The 15,944-nt window shown below is 40.7% G+C and overlaps 1 protein-coding gene across 1 annotated transcript in view; it reads right to left on the bottom strand.

The window, feature by feature from the left end:
- Nucleotides 1-10,199: 10,199 nt before the first annotated feature.
- The window catches only part of MCTP1 (multiple C2 and transmembrane domain containing 1), a 214,440-nt gene continuing 208,695 nt past the window's right edge, over nucleotides 10,200-15,944 (bottom strand). Inside the window, 3 exon segments of the mRNA XM_066339938.1 lie at nucleotides 10,200-10,508; nucleotides 11,557-11,654; nucleotides 14,889-14,998. Coding sequence (XP_066196035.1) covers nucleotides 10,437-10,508; nucleotides 11,557-11,654; nucleotides 14,889-14,998 — 280 coding nt within the window. The 3' untranslated portion in view covers nucleotides 10,200-10,436.

Below are 15,944 nucleotides of genomic sequence, written 5' to 3'. Positions count from 1 at the left end.
AGGGAACAAAAGGAGGAAGAGGACTCGAACCTGGGTTCAAGTCCAGCTAAGAAATTGAGATTCTGTTTCAGAGTTCTTTCAGTGCAAATTTTATCAGTCTTTTAGAAGAACCAGCTTACTGATGCTGGAAATCTGCCAATAATCTTGAATTTTGCGGAAGGGAAAATAAAACAGTCAAAGAGTGAACATTCAGCTTTATATCACGTGTTAAGAGTACTGACAAAGAGAAGTCCACCTCTTGTGGTTTTCAAGGCCCAAGATGGTGTTTTGGGCAGTGGTATGAGGCACAGGGTACATCTCCAGTCATCCAGTTGTTCTTTACATCAGTCTCAGCACATAGGTCCTGTCTTGGTGGGTTTGCACGAGTGTGATTAATTAATTTGGCAGGTAATTAACCTGCCAAACCTCCCCATGTTTATATTTTGACCATCATCCACCACACTGCAGGGGCTGTACCTTCTAGGCCTGCTTGATCACAGTGCATATTTCACAGCTATGGATCATGTGGGAAATAGTGTCCATTGTTAAATCCACCCCAAAGTTAAGCCACGAGCCCATCTGTATTGTTACATCTCTTCCCTGATGGCCTGAGACATCATGGGCCCACACACCAGCAATAATTCACCCTTATGCTGCCAGTCCAGGTCTGCCTGAGACAATTTAATGTTAGCAGCCCAGTCCACCTGTCCATTCTTGAAATGCTCTTCAGTAGTCCAACTCCTGGGTTGGACTACTACACATCTACTTCAAGTGTGCATCTACTTGAAGTACTTTTACAGACAGCTTCTCTACCCTGGTACTGATGCTTTGCCACAATTCAGCAGCCTTGTCAAGCCATCCCCACAGAACATTTGCCATCACCCATCAGACAGTATAAAAGTAGAGCACTGGCCATTTCTCTCATACAGTGGTATATAAAGCCAGCTGGATGGCTTTCAGGTCTGCAACCTGACTTGATCCACTTTGTTGCTCCATGACGTCTGTGACTTGCCATGTAGAACTCCATATAGCAGCTTCCTCTTTTCCATGCAGCCCTACAACATGGCAGGAGCCATCAGTAAAAAGAGCGCATAATTTTTCTTTTCCTGGTATCTGATTATATGGAGGGACTACCTCAGCACATGCCGCCTTCTCCTCCTACGATGATGATGATAGTCTGAAATTTTCACCTTCAGGCCAGTTCATGATGACTTCAAAGATCCCTGGGTGATTGTAGTTTCCTCTTTGAGTAAGTGGTGCAATCCACTTACTCTACGTGGCATCAGTGGCATGATGTGTGGAAGAGTCTTTTCCTTTGCACATCCTGCCCAGCACTGGCAGTCAGGGAGCCAGGAGGAGCAGTGCTTTGGTGCCTGAAGTCCTTCGGAAGCTGTCAGAATCTCTTTTTTCTGTTGGGGTGTAGGCCTCAGATCATTTGTATCCCTGACTCCAGAACCTCAGTGTTCTGTATATAGTATATAGTCTCCTCAGTTATTCTTCCAGAGACTCCAGGAAAGACAATTCTCCCCATCTGCTGTTTGATTTGTTTAAAAGTTTGTCACTTAAAATCATTCTTTTTCTGGGTAAATGACAAAGAGGGTTTATAATTTGACTGTGTTCTGTAATATGGATCTTCCAGATGCACCTCATCACACACATCACACACCTCTTCCACAGCACCTAGGAAAGCCTGTGTTTCCTTCTTGGTGGTTGGTGAGGACACAGCTGTAGCTTTATTGACCACATTGGAATCTGATGTCTCCATCTTGCTATTTTACTCCTACAAAATGGATTTTCTGGACACATCCCTTGACCTTGCTACGGTTTATGGCAAATTATTCAGAAGGATTTCTATTATGTTTTCTCCTTCCTCAAAACCTTTCTCTGCTGTGCTGTCCAACACAATGACATCCTCAATGTATTTCAAGTGTTCTGGAGCCTCAGGCTTTTCCAGAGCTGTCTGGATCAGTCCAAGGCAAATAGTGGGCCTGGGTTTCCAGCCTGGGACAATTGGTTCCGGATGTGTTGGATGCAATACAGTAAAAATGCCCTGTGGCCTACACTCTGCTGCTGAAGACATGGAGAAAAGCACATTTGAGATATTGATGGTGGCACCGTTTTGCTGTCCTGGACTCCATACTGACAGCATGTCTGGCACAGCAGCGCTCAGTGGTGGTGTGATCTCCTTCAGGCCATGATAATCCACTCTCAGTCTCCACTGGACTTACACACTGGCCCTAAAGGACCACTGAAGGGTGAGTGAATCTTGCAGGCCACTCACTGGGTCTCCAGTTCAGGAATCATCTCATGGACGGGGGTGTCCCAGAGTCCTGGCTGGCATGGTGCTATTGATGGTGCACTCTTGTGGTAGTGATGTTTTAATTCTACCTTCAGCAGTCCCACAGCAGAAGCATCCTCTGAGAGACCAGGCAAGGTGTTCAGCTGCCTAACTTCCTATGTCTCTACAGCTCCCTTGAAAAAGAGATTTTGGGTCCTTGAAATACCCTCTCCTGAGATAATCTAGGCCAAGGATTCACGGGGCCTCTGGGCCAGTCACAATGGGGTGTGTTTGCCATTCATTCCCAGTCATGGTCACTTCAGCTCCCAGTACATTCAGCTGCCCAGCTCCCTGTCACCTCAGAAATAGAGATGGATTATGCCCCTACATATCTTGATGACATCAGGGTAAAATCATGTGCTGGTTTCAACTAAGTCTTGATAGTGCTGTGGGACTGACATGGCAGGCCACTGGATCCACACTGTCCAGTAGATGCTATTGTCCTTTTCTTCCACCTGGCTCGAGGAAGGGCCCCTCTAATTATGGTCATATTATTCATTGCTCATTTCTTGTAAATATAAATTGGAGAACTTCAAGAGGACTGAAAATAACATCAAACTTTCTACTCTTTCTGAGCTGGCTGGTAACTGGAGCTGCATTTGTCCTTGAATTTCCTGTGGTGGTTCTTCTTCCTCTCAACTCACATAAATGTGCTGCCAGCACAGAGGCTGCTTTTCCATCCACTTCCTTACATCCTCTCTGCGGTCACACAACAAAAACCACAGGTTACCTTGTGGTTTGTACCCTCTTTCTTGAGCAGAGGGGTACTTGCTCCCAACAGCAGACACTCTGGTCCATAATGGAGGAGCATGGGACATTTCCTCTCTCATCTGCTCCAGTCTTTTGAGTCTGTCCACAGTCTTGGACAGTCTTTCCACAGACAAGGTGCAGATCAGCAGGGAACAAATAAAGATGATCATCATATTGCTCTAGCTAAGTAATCGCCTAAAGTACTTTGCTTGTTCTTCTCCTTTCATGGACATCCATGCCAATGAGTTGGTGCACGATGATCGTGTGCTCCACACAAATTTCTGCCACATGGATTGTGCACACTGGACCTCATCTGGATCTACAGGGAACTGCACATTATTTGAATCCCTAGAGATTACCTCCAGCACAGCCAGTTCTCTCAGGTACTGGGTTCCTCCCTCCATGGTGTCACACCTGCCCGAGTGTGCTGCTAGATCATCCTTGAGAGAGCACCTTTCTCTCACACTTGACAGCAGTCATCTGCAAAGGCTGAGAACTTCCGTCCTCTTCCCAATCCCCTTGTCAGTGCCCACATCCTGGGAGAGGGATGCCAGCTACTCGGCTCATTATCATCTAGTTTCATATCCTGAGCTGTGATAATGCAGCACTGGAGCAGCCAGGTCAGCAGGGACTCTTCCAGCTGGTGGTTAAATCTCTTTGGAGACGTCACAGCTCACCCAGGGATAGGGATTAGTGATTATCTCTGGCCCTGCCTCTTCCTTCTGTTGTGAGGGTTCTGCTTCCTCTTCATCCTTTACTAAGGGAACTGGTTCGCTTTTGCATTTCTTCTTTATTGGGGCAACTTCTATTGGCACTGTGTTGTTCCAGTGGTTCACTTGCAGTTTGAGTGGCCCCACTTCCTGTTTTTCTGCTTTCCTCCTCTTCCCCCTGAGGGCGCAGTCTAGTACCACACAGTGTCCAATAAACAGTAGCCAGGGTCCGGACACATTGTAGAACTTCCCTTCTCTCTAGAACTGCGCACCATTTTTCTTTCAAATATTCTGCCACTTTAACAGGGTCCTGTAGTTGTTCAGGGGTGAATGGAAGCCCCTCCAACAAGAGAAAATGCAAGAAAACTCCCTCTGCCACGATTTCTCAACAGATCCCTCTGACACAATTTCTTGACTAGAAAAAATCCCTTTCCCTCAGAAGAGAGTGCCTTTCTCAGAGGGTGTGATGGGAAGAAGTGATATAGAATAACCTCCGTGTGTTGGCTATGCCCACTCCCAGCTACTGCAAAAAACTACCCAGAACCAGTGTAGTTTGGGTTTTTTTGTTTGGTTTCTCCAATAATAATAATAATAATAATAATAAAAATAATGATAATAATCCTTTCAACTATATGTTGTACCACAGAAGTACCAATTTTAAGAAATGAAGGGTTGCTTTGGTATTATCTCGTTTGCCTACAGTGACTGCAAGCCATCAATGTGCACCCTGTGCATCTGCTGGAGGCTGTTGTTTCAAATACTTATCTTTTATAAATTTAGCCACAAATTTTGTGCACCATTGTGAAGTAAAGGCCTGTTAGTAAAAGACAAATGAGTTGCTAGCAAGTGTCCATCCCAAAGAAAAACTTTCAGGTCCTCTCTAGGCTTCTGTCTAGTGACACTGGGGGAGAGAGGTCTCTACAAAGCAGAATGGGAACTATGCTTACCTTTCAAAAGTGTATCCTTCCCCAGAAATCTCTATAGGCCAGGGTATTTTCAAAGGCAAAGAAGACATTTGTTTTCTTTTCTCCTGCAGGGGAGTATATGTAAACTCTTTTTTCTGCAGTATCTTCATGAAAAATGCATAAATTTTTCCTAGCTATATTTTCAAATTTTTCTTTTACCCACTAGAAGCCTTCTAGGCTGCAGCCCTTCTCTGCCTGCCGTCTCTTGAACAGTCAGTCCTGGACCTTCTTCTGCACTGAGCTTCAGCTGCAAGAGGATTGATACTCTAATTGATTAGATCCACTATCCCTCTTCCTTCATCTCAACAGCCTTATGCCTACCAGAGCGTCATCTTACGAAATATGCATCATGGGCTTGAGTTCCCCCATACTAAACAGGAGGGGAAACTGTGGTTTCCTGTTGAGGGAAAGTGCCATGCCACTACATTTAAAAACAAGGATCTGCAGCAGGGGAAGCTTCATGTCTTCTGAGATGTGGTTGTCAAAATCACAACCCTGCATGTCTGTACCTGTCCTCCAGCAGCCTTGCTGAAGCTGACCTCCATCCCCTGTGGGTAGAGGTCAACTTCTGCCAAGTGTTCAGGGCTTTGCTGACACCCTCCTAGCTACTGCCTCTATTACCAGAGTAAGACTTCTCTCTGAGGTGAGAATATGAACTCTAAGCACTTCAATAGGTTATGAGAAGTTGAAGGTGTTTGATCAGTCCTAATGGGAACATGGTCCTCATTTTAGAAAAGCTACAACATAAGATTAGCTTTCCCATCTGTTTCCTTTGATGAATGGGAAGCTTTGATGTCACCTGCTCATCCTCCTGACCCCTCATATTGTTGTTTTAGCTGTGAGTTTGGGTGATAAGATGCTTTCACTTCTACTCTGAACATACACCATACAAGTTTTTAAAGCCATATCCTTCTTCCATCAGTGAAGACACTTGATTTTTGAAAACCTGATTTTCCACATCCCTACCCTCTAGCAAACCACCTGCACCACTCAGCTTGGTGTCATCTGCAAATATGTCAGGAGTACGCCTCATCCCACTGTGTCATTGATGATGGTATTGAATAGTTTTGGTCCTGGGACGGACCCCTCAACCACACCACTTACTACTCTTCTCTACTTTGACATTGAGCTGTTTGTTGGCTGCAGCACTTTGGGTGCAGCCATCTAGCCAACTCTTTAACCATCAAATAGCTCACCCATCAAACTTCCTCCATTTTGATTCACAAGCCTTACAAAATACTTGTCCACCTGATCTGTGTCCTCTGGCTTAAGTAGCCTGGTTAGAGGTTAAGACTGAAAATTTATTTTCTCATATATTAGCAGAGTCTATTATATGGAGTATAATGTTATATGTCTGTAGTTCTTACATGACCAAACATCTGTCTTTGGTAATAGGCTGAATAGGGCTGAAATTAGGAGAAAATCTGTCAACTGCATTTCATCACTGAACATCTGGACTAAGAAATTAGTTTTAAAACACACTATCTGTAAATAACATCAGAGTTTACACATTTCTTATAATTAAGATGAGAGAATTTGAGATACATGGCCTTGCCTTTTTGCATGAATGTGCAATGTAAGGGGAACAGTTACTATCCAGTATCAGCCCTGGATATTTGCACTTTGTGCAAAGGAACTGAAGTTTCAGAATGGGAACTGGGGGTTCTAAAAGCTCAGGACTTCTCAGTTAGCTGCAGTGATGTATGTCACATGTCGTGAACTGTGTATTCAGACTAGAAAGAGGGTGTAACATTCAGGTTGAGATGGAGAAGGCCCAAGAAACTCCCTCCTTCCCTTGCACCATTTTGCATTTTCACATTGTACACTGATCATTTAAATTAGCACTCACAAAAATGATGAACTAATGCACTTGTTTGAGACAAGGCAGCTGGGAAGATGCTCTATAAAGCTCTTCACAGAAACTGCATCTTGTACCTCCTCTGTTACAGCCATGATAGTCTCAATTACTGTCAGCCATGCACAGTGTTGGCAGCCCTGGGACAGCACACTTCCAGTGATCAACTCTCTGTATCCTCAATAATACATGAGGCCAATTTCCTACTATTGACTGGCAGGTGCAAACTCCCTGCATCATGCAGGCAGCGTGCACTTGTGATTCTCTTTTGACTCTCCCTTTGCTTTATCAGAACTTTGCTTTATCACAACTTAAAAAAGGTAAACACAAACCCTGGCTTTAAACTTCCTGGCATTTGACAGCTTTGACACCAAGTGATGGAAAGTGTCAGCTAATTAAAAAATTATTTTCTTTTTCAAATGCCACTCTTTGTTATGAAAATGTCTGCTCAAAATGCAGCCTACATATTACCCTGTAGAGAAAGAACCCAAACTGCAAAAATCATAGTGCTGTATTTAATTATGAATCAGAGGATTTTACAAAGAACAGTAAATTGCATAGTGAAAGCCCATTTACCATGATGGAGAATACATTAAAACAATCCTTTTCAACCCCAAGCATCCCATGCTTGCTACAACTGCTAATTTTAGACACATTCTTCAACTACTGGTTTTCTGCTTTGACATGCATTTATGTAAATTGTTTTCCCCCCAGATCAAATGCCTACTAGGACTTGATGCAAGTCACACAGAGGTCCAAATCCTTTAACTGGAGCAGTGCAAAACTGCGAGCTCAGACATTTCAGAAGCCAGTAAACAACAGCAAGATGCATGCATATTGCAGGGACATTTATACAACTTCCAGAAATTTATTTTCCTTTAAACTTAGATTTTAATTTCCTCAGCTATTCTTTTCTGCACTCTTACGGAGAACAGCTTCAAAATATATCACCACCAGGGAGTGAGGAGTGAACTAAATCTGAATTTGTGGGGAGATTGGTCTAGATGGGAATCATTGCAGGTCCAAGAGAAACAGAGCTGATGAAAGCTGATGAAAGCCAGGTATGTATGGCTGCTTAATGCAGCAGTGGGAAATCAAACATTGAGCTTCAGGGATAGGAGGTATGTGAGAGAAACCTGACTCCATACTGTCAAGGAGTTATATCTAAAACCAGGTAAATTAGTCAAAGAAGCTCTGTACTATGGATTATCAGCAGGAATGTAACACAGCCTCTCAGATTAATCAACCTTAGTGGATTCTGAGTGCTCTCACATCCAATCTAAATATCTAATATACCAAACTAAATTAATGATTTTCTATGAACCCACATAAAGTTAAATTTTATTTTCTGAGAAAAGTAACAATTTTGTGATTGTGAGATGCCCTATTATTTTTTGATTGTTTATAAATAGACAAGTTGCTTTTGGAATAAATTCTGCCAAATCTAACAGGTTATAAACAGACTTCAGAATCAGTCTGGAAAGGAAGATATGTTGGAATATTTATGGCATAAGGCAGGATTGGCTCTTTACAGTGGCCACCTACACAAAGCAGCATAGACAAACTGCAATTAGTGAAAATGGGTTCATTCACAGACTATTTTAAATTGTGATTTTAAATTGTCTTGTTGTGGCAGGAGAATCATATTTAATCAATAAGCACTCTTAGCCTTGCCTCTGTGTGTTATATTTTCAGTCAGATCAATTTTGAGTGACTAAGGCATTTAAAAGGAATTCACCATTTTTGAACAAACAGATGTTTTTTGTTCCCCTGCCCCTCCCCCTGCATGTTATGGAACTTAAAATACTAAAATCCTGCACAAAGAAATACGATGCTTTCATTCACTTGCCCATCACAGCACTCAAGTAAAAACAACAACATAGGATTTCAAAGACAGAGGCTTCAGAATATCTAATAGAGTGATGCTTAAAAGTGTGTTTAATGCAGGAAACATGCATAACCAGCTCAGATATTACCACCAAAGTAGACATTTGAAATTCTGTACAAAAAAAAGACAAGAAAAAATCACACGCAAGCTGGTGGGCAATATTAAGAAGGTACAAGGCTTGCAGTGTATTAAATGTGCAAAACTGACAACAGGCAACAAACATTCACATCTTGTTGAGTCACAGATTTGTTTTTTTTTAAACAAAATAGGCTGACCAGTGCTTCTGATTTCACCAGCAATATGTTGCCCTTCTGGTAGGATACAGCCAAAAGGTTATACAACTTGCAAGATTAAATTCTTTCAAAGTCATTGTGTAACAAGAGCCTTTTTAGGTCCAAGGCTTTCTGCAGATCATTCATTTGATTGGCATTCTTTTAAATACATAAACAGAAGGATCAAAGTAATTGTCACATAAGAACTTGGCTATCATTTTATCTGCAAAATAAAAAAATCCAAGATGATCCTTTATGAGCAATGCAGCTAACACATATTTCTTTGGACAAATACATATTCACATGTGCTTGCAAAGTATTTCTAAATAGACTTTTCAAAAAGTATTTTTATAGTAGTGCAATTTAACTTTATCTGCAACTGCAACCAGTGAGAGGTAATCCAGAGAGGACCACAGCCCCCCTTGAGGATGCAGTCCTGTCACTCTCCCCTGGGCAAAAAATCCCCTTTAATGTCACTGGGAACTATAATGAGGAGCTGTGCACAGGTAGTCCCTCAGGAATGAGTCTCTGCTCACTATGCGGGGAGCTAAGTGTAGAAGTCTGCATGCAGCTACCAGAATATATCCCCAAGTACTCATTATGCAGTGGCCACTAAGACTGAAATGTAAATGTTTCTCATCTATGTTCCATGTCATTCACAAGATAATGCAGTTTCCATGCAGCAGGGAAAGATCATATCAGAAGAACTGACATTATTAACTAAGGAAAAACCCCGGTATATCAGTTTTACCACAACTGCAATTTTTTCCTCTACACGGTATTTCACATTGGTAACAGGTAATGTTATACCATGAAGCACATAATTATGATCTTGTGATTTGGATGAAAAACTTTTTCTGCATGATATCCATATTAAAATAGTTATGTGCACAAAAAGTGTTCATAGCATGACACCCAAAGCAGTAAGGAGTTAGTTTGACTCATTACAGCTAAGCTACTCATTACAGCTACAAATGAAGGCTATTGGTACATGTAGAAAAATATGATAGGCAGTCAGTTACAAACCTGGCAGTATTTTGAAACAGAGATTTTTAGGTCTTACAATGGAATGATAAAGACAGCAGGAACTGCTTTTGGGAACTCCAGAAGGAGATTTGCACTTGGTGTTTCTCACTGTCTTATAAGCAGCCCTACCACATGGAAAAATGTTGCACCAGGAGTTAACATCAGGGTCTAAAATTTTAAAAAAATCTGCTAAAACTTAAGTGCAGTAGGCTCCACTCCATTGTATTTCTCTTGCAATATATAAAACATAGAAAACTTTAATGATGACTTAGTGGATAAAAATTTTAATGCTCACAAATAAAATCTGAGAAATTTCTGAGTCAGATTTAAACTTAAACATTTTGTAGGTTTAGTTGGCATGATTTGACAACCTCATGTACTTTTTACCACCAAGTGGTAGTATATATTCTCTCATTTAATGCGCTACCTTCTTTTTAACAAGGCTTTAAAATGGCAAAAACCCTACTTGAAACAAATGTCTTTACAATGAGAAATAGATTTTCCACGAGAAACACTTCATAATACTGTTACAAAATCTCCCCACTAGATAAAAAGGCGAGATAAATAAAAAGCTTAGAGAAAGGAAACGCTTCTTAGGCTTGCTCTTTTATCTTCCCCTGGCAGATGCTGGTCTCCTCAATGCATGAAGTTGGCTAGGAAGGGTTGTTTTTCTTTCTCTTGCTTGGGCTGTGAGTAGGATCTTGTTTCAGTTCATGGTATTGCATCTGTTTAAACACAAAGTTCAGAAAGAAAGTTGTCATGTGGCACTGTTAGAAAAAAAAAATTTAAATTTTTTTCAGGAAATAAAAAGTTAAGAAACAAGGAGACTTCCCCCCTAAAAACAACACAGGATTTGCAGATGTGATTCACCAACAACAGAATGACAGATATAAAATAAAAAGGAAAACCAACACCAGGAAAATCCTACCAGAAAATAACACTGCATGCTGATGCAAACTTAGAAAAGACTATTCTTTTTTTTTGTTTTGTCCATGAGCTCTAGCAGGCAATAAGCATTATCATCTTGACCACACTGGATTCCATTCTTTGAAATGTTTCTTAAAAACTTGGTTATTTCTAAATGCCTACCACAGAAGATATCAGATACAGAGAGGGTGTTTGCACACATATCTCCTACTTAATACCAGCTCTAAAAGGAAACTAGAAATATGGGAAGTCTATAACCTTTGTGACACTGGATGTGATTTATGTGCTTGATGTCATCTTAAATCTTGCATGCTCTCTGGGGAATGTGTACTGCATCATAAAAGCTTATAATCCACAACCAGTGGATTTTTTTTTTAAAGGAGTTTATGACCACAGTTGAACTGTGGCCACAGCAAAAGCTCTCACTTGTGCAAAAGAAAGGCTAGAGTGCTCTCAGAGTACTGTCACAAGACACTGGACAATGCTGCCTGTCTCTTCCATTATTTGACCTTCCTGTTCCTTCCCTGCTTGTCCTGAGAGACTCAGCTCCAGCACTCCCTATCCCACTCAGATTCACATTGTGCTGGATGCTGTTTAATACAAGCTCTAACACCTGCTATCATCTCATAAATACTTTTCCTTCTACTGATTGCTCCTATGGATCCTCAGAGACACAACCAGTGCAGGAACTTATTTCTCATTGCCTCCTTATGGTTCATGGACTACCCTCAGCTTGAGTTTGCAATTTCTTTCTGCCATAGAATATAACAGTAAATCAAAATAACTGCCAAAAAAATTCTTCAAAACCCCCCCCAAAAAAACAACAACAACAACAAAAAAACGCACCACTTGTACATCGGAAGGGACTCTGGACAGAAAGTCAAGTAGCTCATTGTTATCAATTGCATATGGATTTCGAATCTTCTTTGTAAATTTATTGATGCCTGCAAAAATGAAAGTTCAAATATTACCATCATAAGAGAAAGATATCAAAAGATACATATTTTTGGCAAAGTTTTAAAACAGATTTTAGGATCCATTCTGAATCCTGACAGCAGCACTGAATGACTGGAGTGCATGACTTGTAAACTTGGGCTCCAAAGGTTGGACTCTGCTTCTGTGCTTGCCTCTTTCAAAATGCTAAAGTTTTAAGGACATTTTCAAGTTCCTTCAATAAATTTTTTTGGAAAGTAACAAAAACGGTGACTATTATGAGGAAGTTGGGAAAAGCAGATGCATAAAAAGTATTTAATTTCTGTAACAGAAAGGATGAGCAGAAATGGGCTTCACTGGAAGAAACAAGATTCATAAAAGGTTCAGAAGATTCAAGGAAAGTATTCTGCATGCTAAGGACAATGAAACATACAGGAAGCAGCGAAGTCTCCATCACATGAAGGCTTTAGAGGAGTTTGCACAAACCCCTGTGTGGGAATGACAGATAGAGATGAGATGATGGCAGTGAAGAGAAGATAGGATATGTCTCCCTTAAACATCATGGTCTTATAAAACCTACTGACAATTAGTGTTTAGAAGCACCAAGAAAAATAATCAGAAATCAGGCTTTTAAATGAGACTTGTTTTCTTATCATTATATGCTGAGTCAGATCCATATACTTTGAGAACCTGGTTTGTGGCCTCTGGGAACACATGTCTAAGACATGGACAGGAACAGTGCAAACTGCATTGACTCCCATGTAAGCAGCAGAAAGCCAGGACACTATTAAAAATAAGCCTTTCTGTGTCATTTATCCAGACTCTATCAGATATAAGATAGATGTAGTTTATCTTCCACAAAGTCTTTGGTGCCCAGACTTTTCAGAAAGCTTTAGCAAGAACATAAAGCCTTTGGATGGGGTATGCAAGATTCAGTGTCAACAACACCCACAACCACTGTTCATTGAACACAGCCACTGGACCACCCATGGATGAATTCAGGTGATATGATCTCACTTTATCACATCTGATAAAGTAAAATACCAGTCAGCATGTGAAACCTTGAGAAAGGAAAAGCACTGCACAGATGGGAGGAGACATTAAAACACAAGCAAAATACAGCAAGAGGATTGGTCTTGTCCAAGAGTTTGAAATTTTCAGATTAAAATAATAATAGTTTTTTCCACATAAACAGCTGTATCTGTAACCAGAACTCAGCATTTCATCAAGTGGGATTAGGATGGAAAGGTGGTTTCTGCTCCACCCCACCTAACACATGACATCTTCAAGGACTGGTAGTCTCCACTGGGAGAGAGACAGCCAGGAAAGGATGGAGAATTTCTTGCTAAGGCAGGCTGAAAGGAGTAGACCCTGTGTATGCACAGAAGAAGGACCGCTATACAAAAGACGACACATAATATGAAGAAATTTTCATTTAAAAACTCTGCCTTCTAAAGAACAAAACGGCCAGATGCTGCTACAGACTAGCTCAAACATTCCTACAGAAGTAAGTAAAAAAAGAGAAATCAATGGTTTCCACAGGCAGAATGGATGAATAGGATGAAGAAATATACACAATAATGGAGAAAACAGGTAGGTGTTTGGAATACCGCGTTTTTGAAGGGACAGCTGCTCAGAGCTATGCTCAGCATGACATGGCTCTGTGAGAATTCATTTCACCCTGAGGAGGTCTGGATTGTGGAACTTGCGTCTATGCAGTACCTGTCTGGTCTCCTGCCATGATGCAAGAGAAAAAGGTTCCTAAAGAAGGAATCCCCATATACTTGCTAAGATGTCACCTGAACTGAAATGCAGGAGCAAAATGTAGAGTTGAAACCTATAGTGAACAAATGGGCTTGAAGTTCTATCTACACAGCCTATGTAACTTGAAGGCAAACGAGGGAAGAGATAAAGAGAATGCAAGGTGCATTTATAACAATTTATGCTTATGCTATCTATCCATGGTTTGGAAGTCTTGAGAGTTGAGACTCTGCCTTACCTGAAACAGATATTTCTGTGGGAGTGTGACACTTCCAGGAGTATGGGTCATGAGCTTTTAAAAGAACAGTTCTGGCTCTATAGTTCTGTGGATCTTGAAGAAGTATTATAATCTCAGGTTATTGTATCAAACCTGACGTAAAAAGGCAAGATGTCAGACCTGTCTGAAAAATGACATAAAATGACACAAACAAGTACTTCAAACTTTCTGTTTGTGTGCTAGAAGAAATGAAATTTTGGGAAAAAACACGAGTTTGGGTTGCACTTAAGTGATGTATGGTATGGGGGAATAAGTAAAAGTCAAAGACAGGAAAAGAAAGGAAGCCCATATGTTTGCTTTTGTTAGTTCTGTAGAAATACTTTTGTTCATATCCTCTTTACTGCTTCGGTACCATAATTTAGAAAATATTCTAAGAAAATTACTAATATTGACTGATAAAAAAAATTCTTTGGAGTCAGTTCATTGATTTTATGCTGTCTCTTGAATTCAAAATTTTTCACAGAAGTGTGATTGCTATTCTCTCTTCAGAAAGAAAATCTAGCCACTGATGTAACTGAGACTGTGCTCTTCATAAGTCTGTGCTACTGGGTAAGGGTACAGCTGCTTTTGGTGTAAGATGTATGAAAAAATATACAAATGAAAATCTAGAGCATTATTTACAACAGATGTGGAAAGATGTGGAAAATTTTAAAGCTTTTTAAAATCAGCATTAAAAATAGATATAAGCAAAAGTAGTTGGATCAATCATAATTCCATTCCCCTACCTGCCCAAAGTTTCTGTTCATTATCAACCAGCCAAATACTACCTATTCCTTTCTGTCTAACTAAAGGTGACCCCTAAACAGGTTTCTTGCTGCTGTGTTTGCACACACTTTCACAAGATAAAGTACTGCAGTAAAAAAGGAATAATATCCTAAATACACCATATAGATTGAAATACCTCTGTTTGTGTATAAGTGGTGAAAATAAATCAGAGTAATATCTAGACAAAGCTACACTTTGATATATGAAGAATCCTCATGGCTACATGTTCATTCTATGATTAAGCCTAGAATGCCAGCCAAGAAAAATGCATTTTGCAGGTGGGCCTAAATATTTACACTGTTGCAATTTTTAACTAACACGCTTAATTCCATCCAAGTGCAGCTTCATAACCATAAATACCAAAAAGTACTGTCAGTGTAAGTCATCCATTAAAAGCTAGGTTTTTTAAGTGGTACAGGCAGTTTAAAATGGCTTTACTTACCCCAGACAAGGACAATGTATCTCAGTGGAATGAAATACAGGATGACGGTGAACACAGAGAGGGCAACAATTGCCAGCCAGCTCAGAAATGGGACAGTCCAGTTGAAAGTACTAAAGAAAAATTAACAAAAGTAAGAACTGAGGTCAGCCAACAAAGCCAATAAAAGAGCAAAGGACAATGGGAGAAGTGTCCTTTTCTATCAGGGAAAACAAACTGAGTCTACTAATGAAGGCATAGATGCATTTGTGATTCATCAGGGAGAGCCTGGGCTTGGACCCAGTATCAGTGGAAATTAAAGGAGGTACTGGCTTTATCCATTTGCCTGGTGAATTTCACCTCTCCCAGTCCAGCAGTGCGTATCTGCCAGGTGAATCACTGCTCTTCCTTTCAGAAATCTGAGATCTGAGTGCCTAACCCCTGTTTCTGCATCAGGCAAAACCCATAGAGCTCCCTACTTCCCAAATGAACTCGTGCTGGCCATCTACATTCCCTTCTCAACACCATGGTAGAGTAGGATACAATAGTTGGAAGATTACTGCTAAGCCTTTCTTGTTTTATCTCCTTGCTATTCCACTGTAAAAACAGCACAAGCATTTAAAGGCTGAACAGGGACATTCCCCTCTGTCTGAAGTATAGGCGCACTCCAGCTTTGGGGGAAAAGGAAAAGGCAAGTGCATGACTGTGCAAAGGTGGACACTCATCCATGTGCTTAAGAAGGAGAGGGCTAAGGAAAAATAAAAGCAGGGGATAGAGCAGTTAGTCACGAAGACAAGGATAATACAACAGCAGTGGCTGAGGGAAGAAATAAAAACTCTCTGGATGTCAAAAGGAAAAAAAGATAATAAGCCCCTCTGAAATACGTAAATGTTATTTATCTGTGAATAAAAGAAGAGAATTTCTGGGATCCCATCAAAGTTTCAGGACATTACCTTTCCAAAAAAAGTCACAGATAAAAACCTCCTCACTAATGGTCCCAGACTCTATTCTGATAAAACTCTGCTGGCCACCACATTCTGAAAAATTGAGGTGTGAGGAAGAGAGAGTTAACGGATCTTG

Source organism: Sylvia atricapilla, chromosome Z, assembly GCF_009819655.1.
Source record: "Sylvia atricapilla isolate bSylAtr1 chromosome Z, bSylAtr1.pri, whole genome shotgun sequence".
Taxonomy (NCBI): Eukaryota; Metazoa; Chordata; class Aves; order Passeriformes; family Sylviidae; genus Sylvia; species Sylvia atricapilla.
The sequence above is the reverse complement of the archived record's forward strand: the minus strand, read 5'-3'. Positions and strand labels throughout refer to the sequence as shown.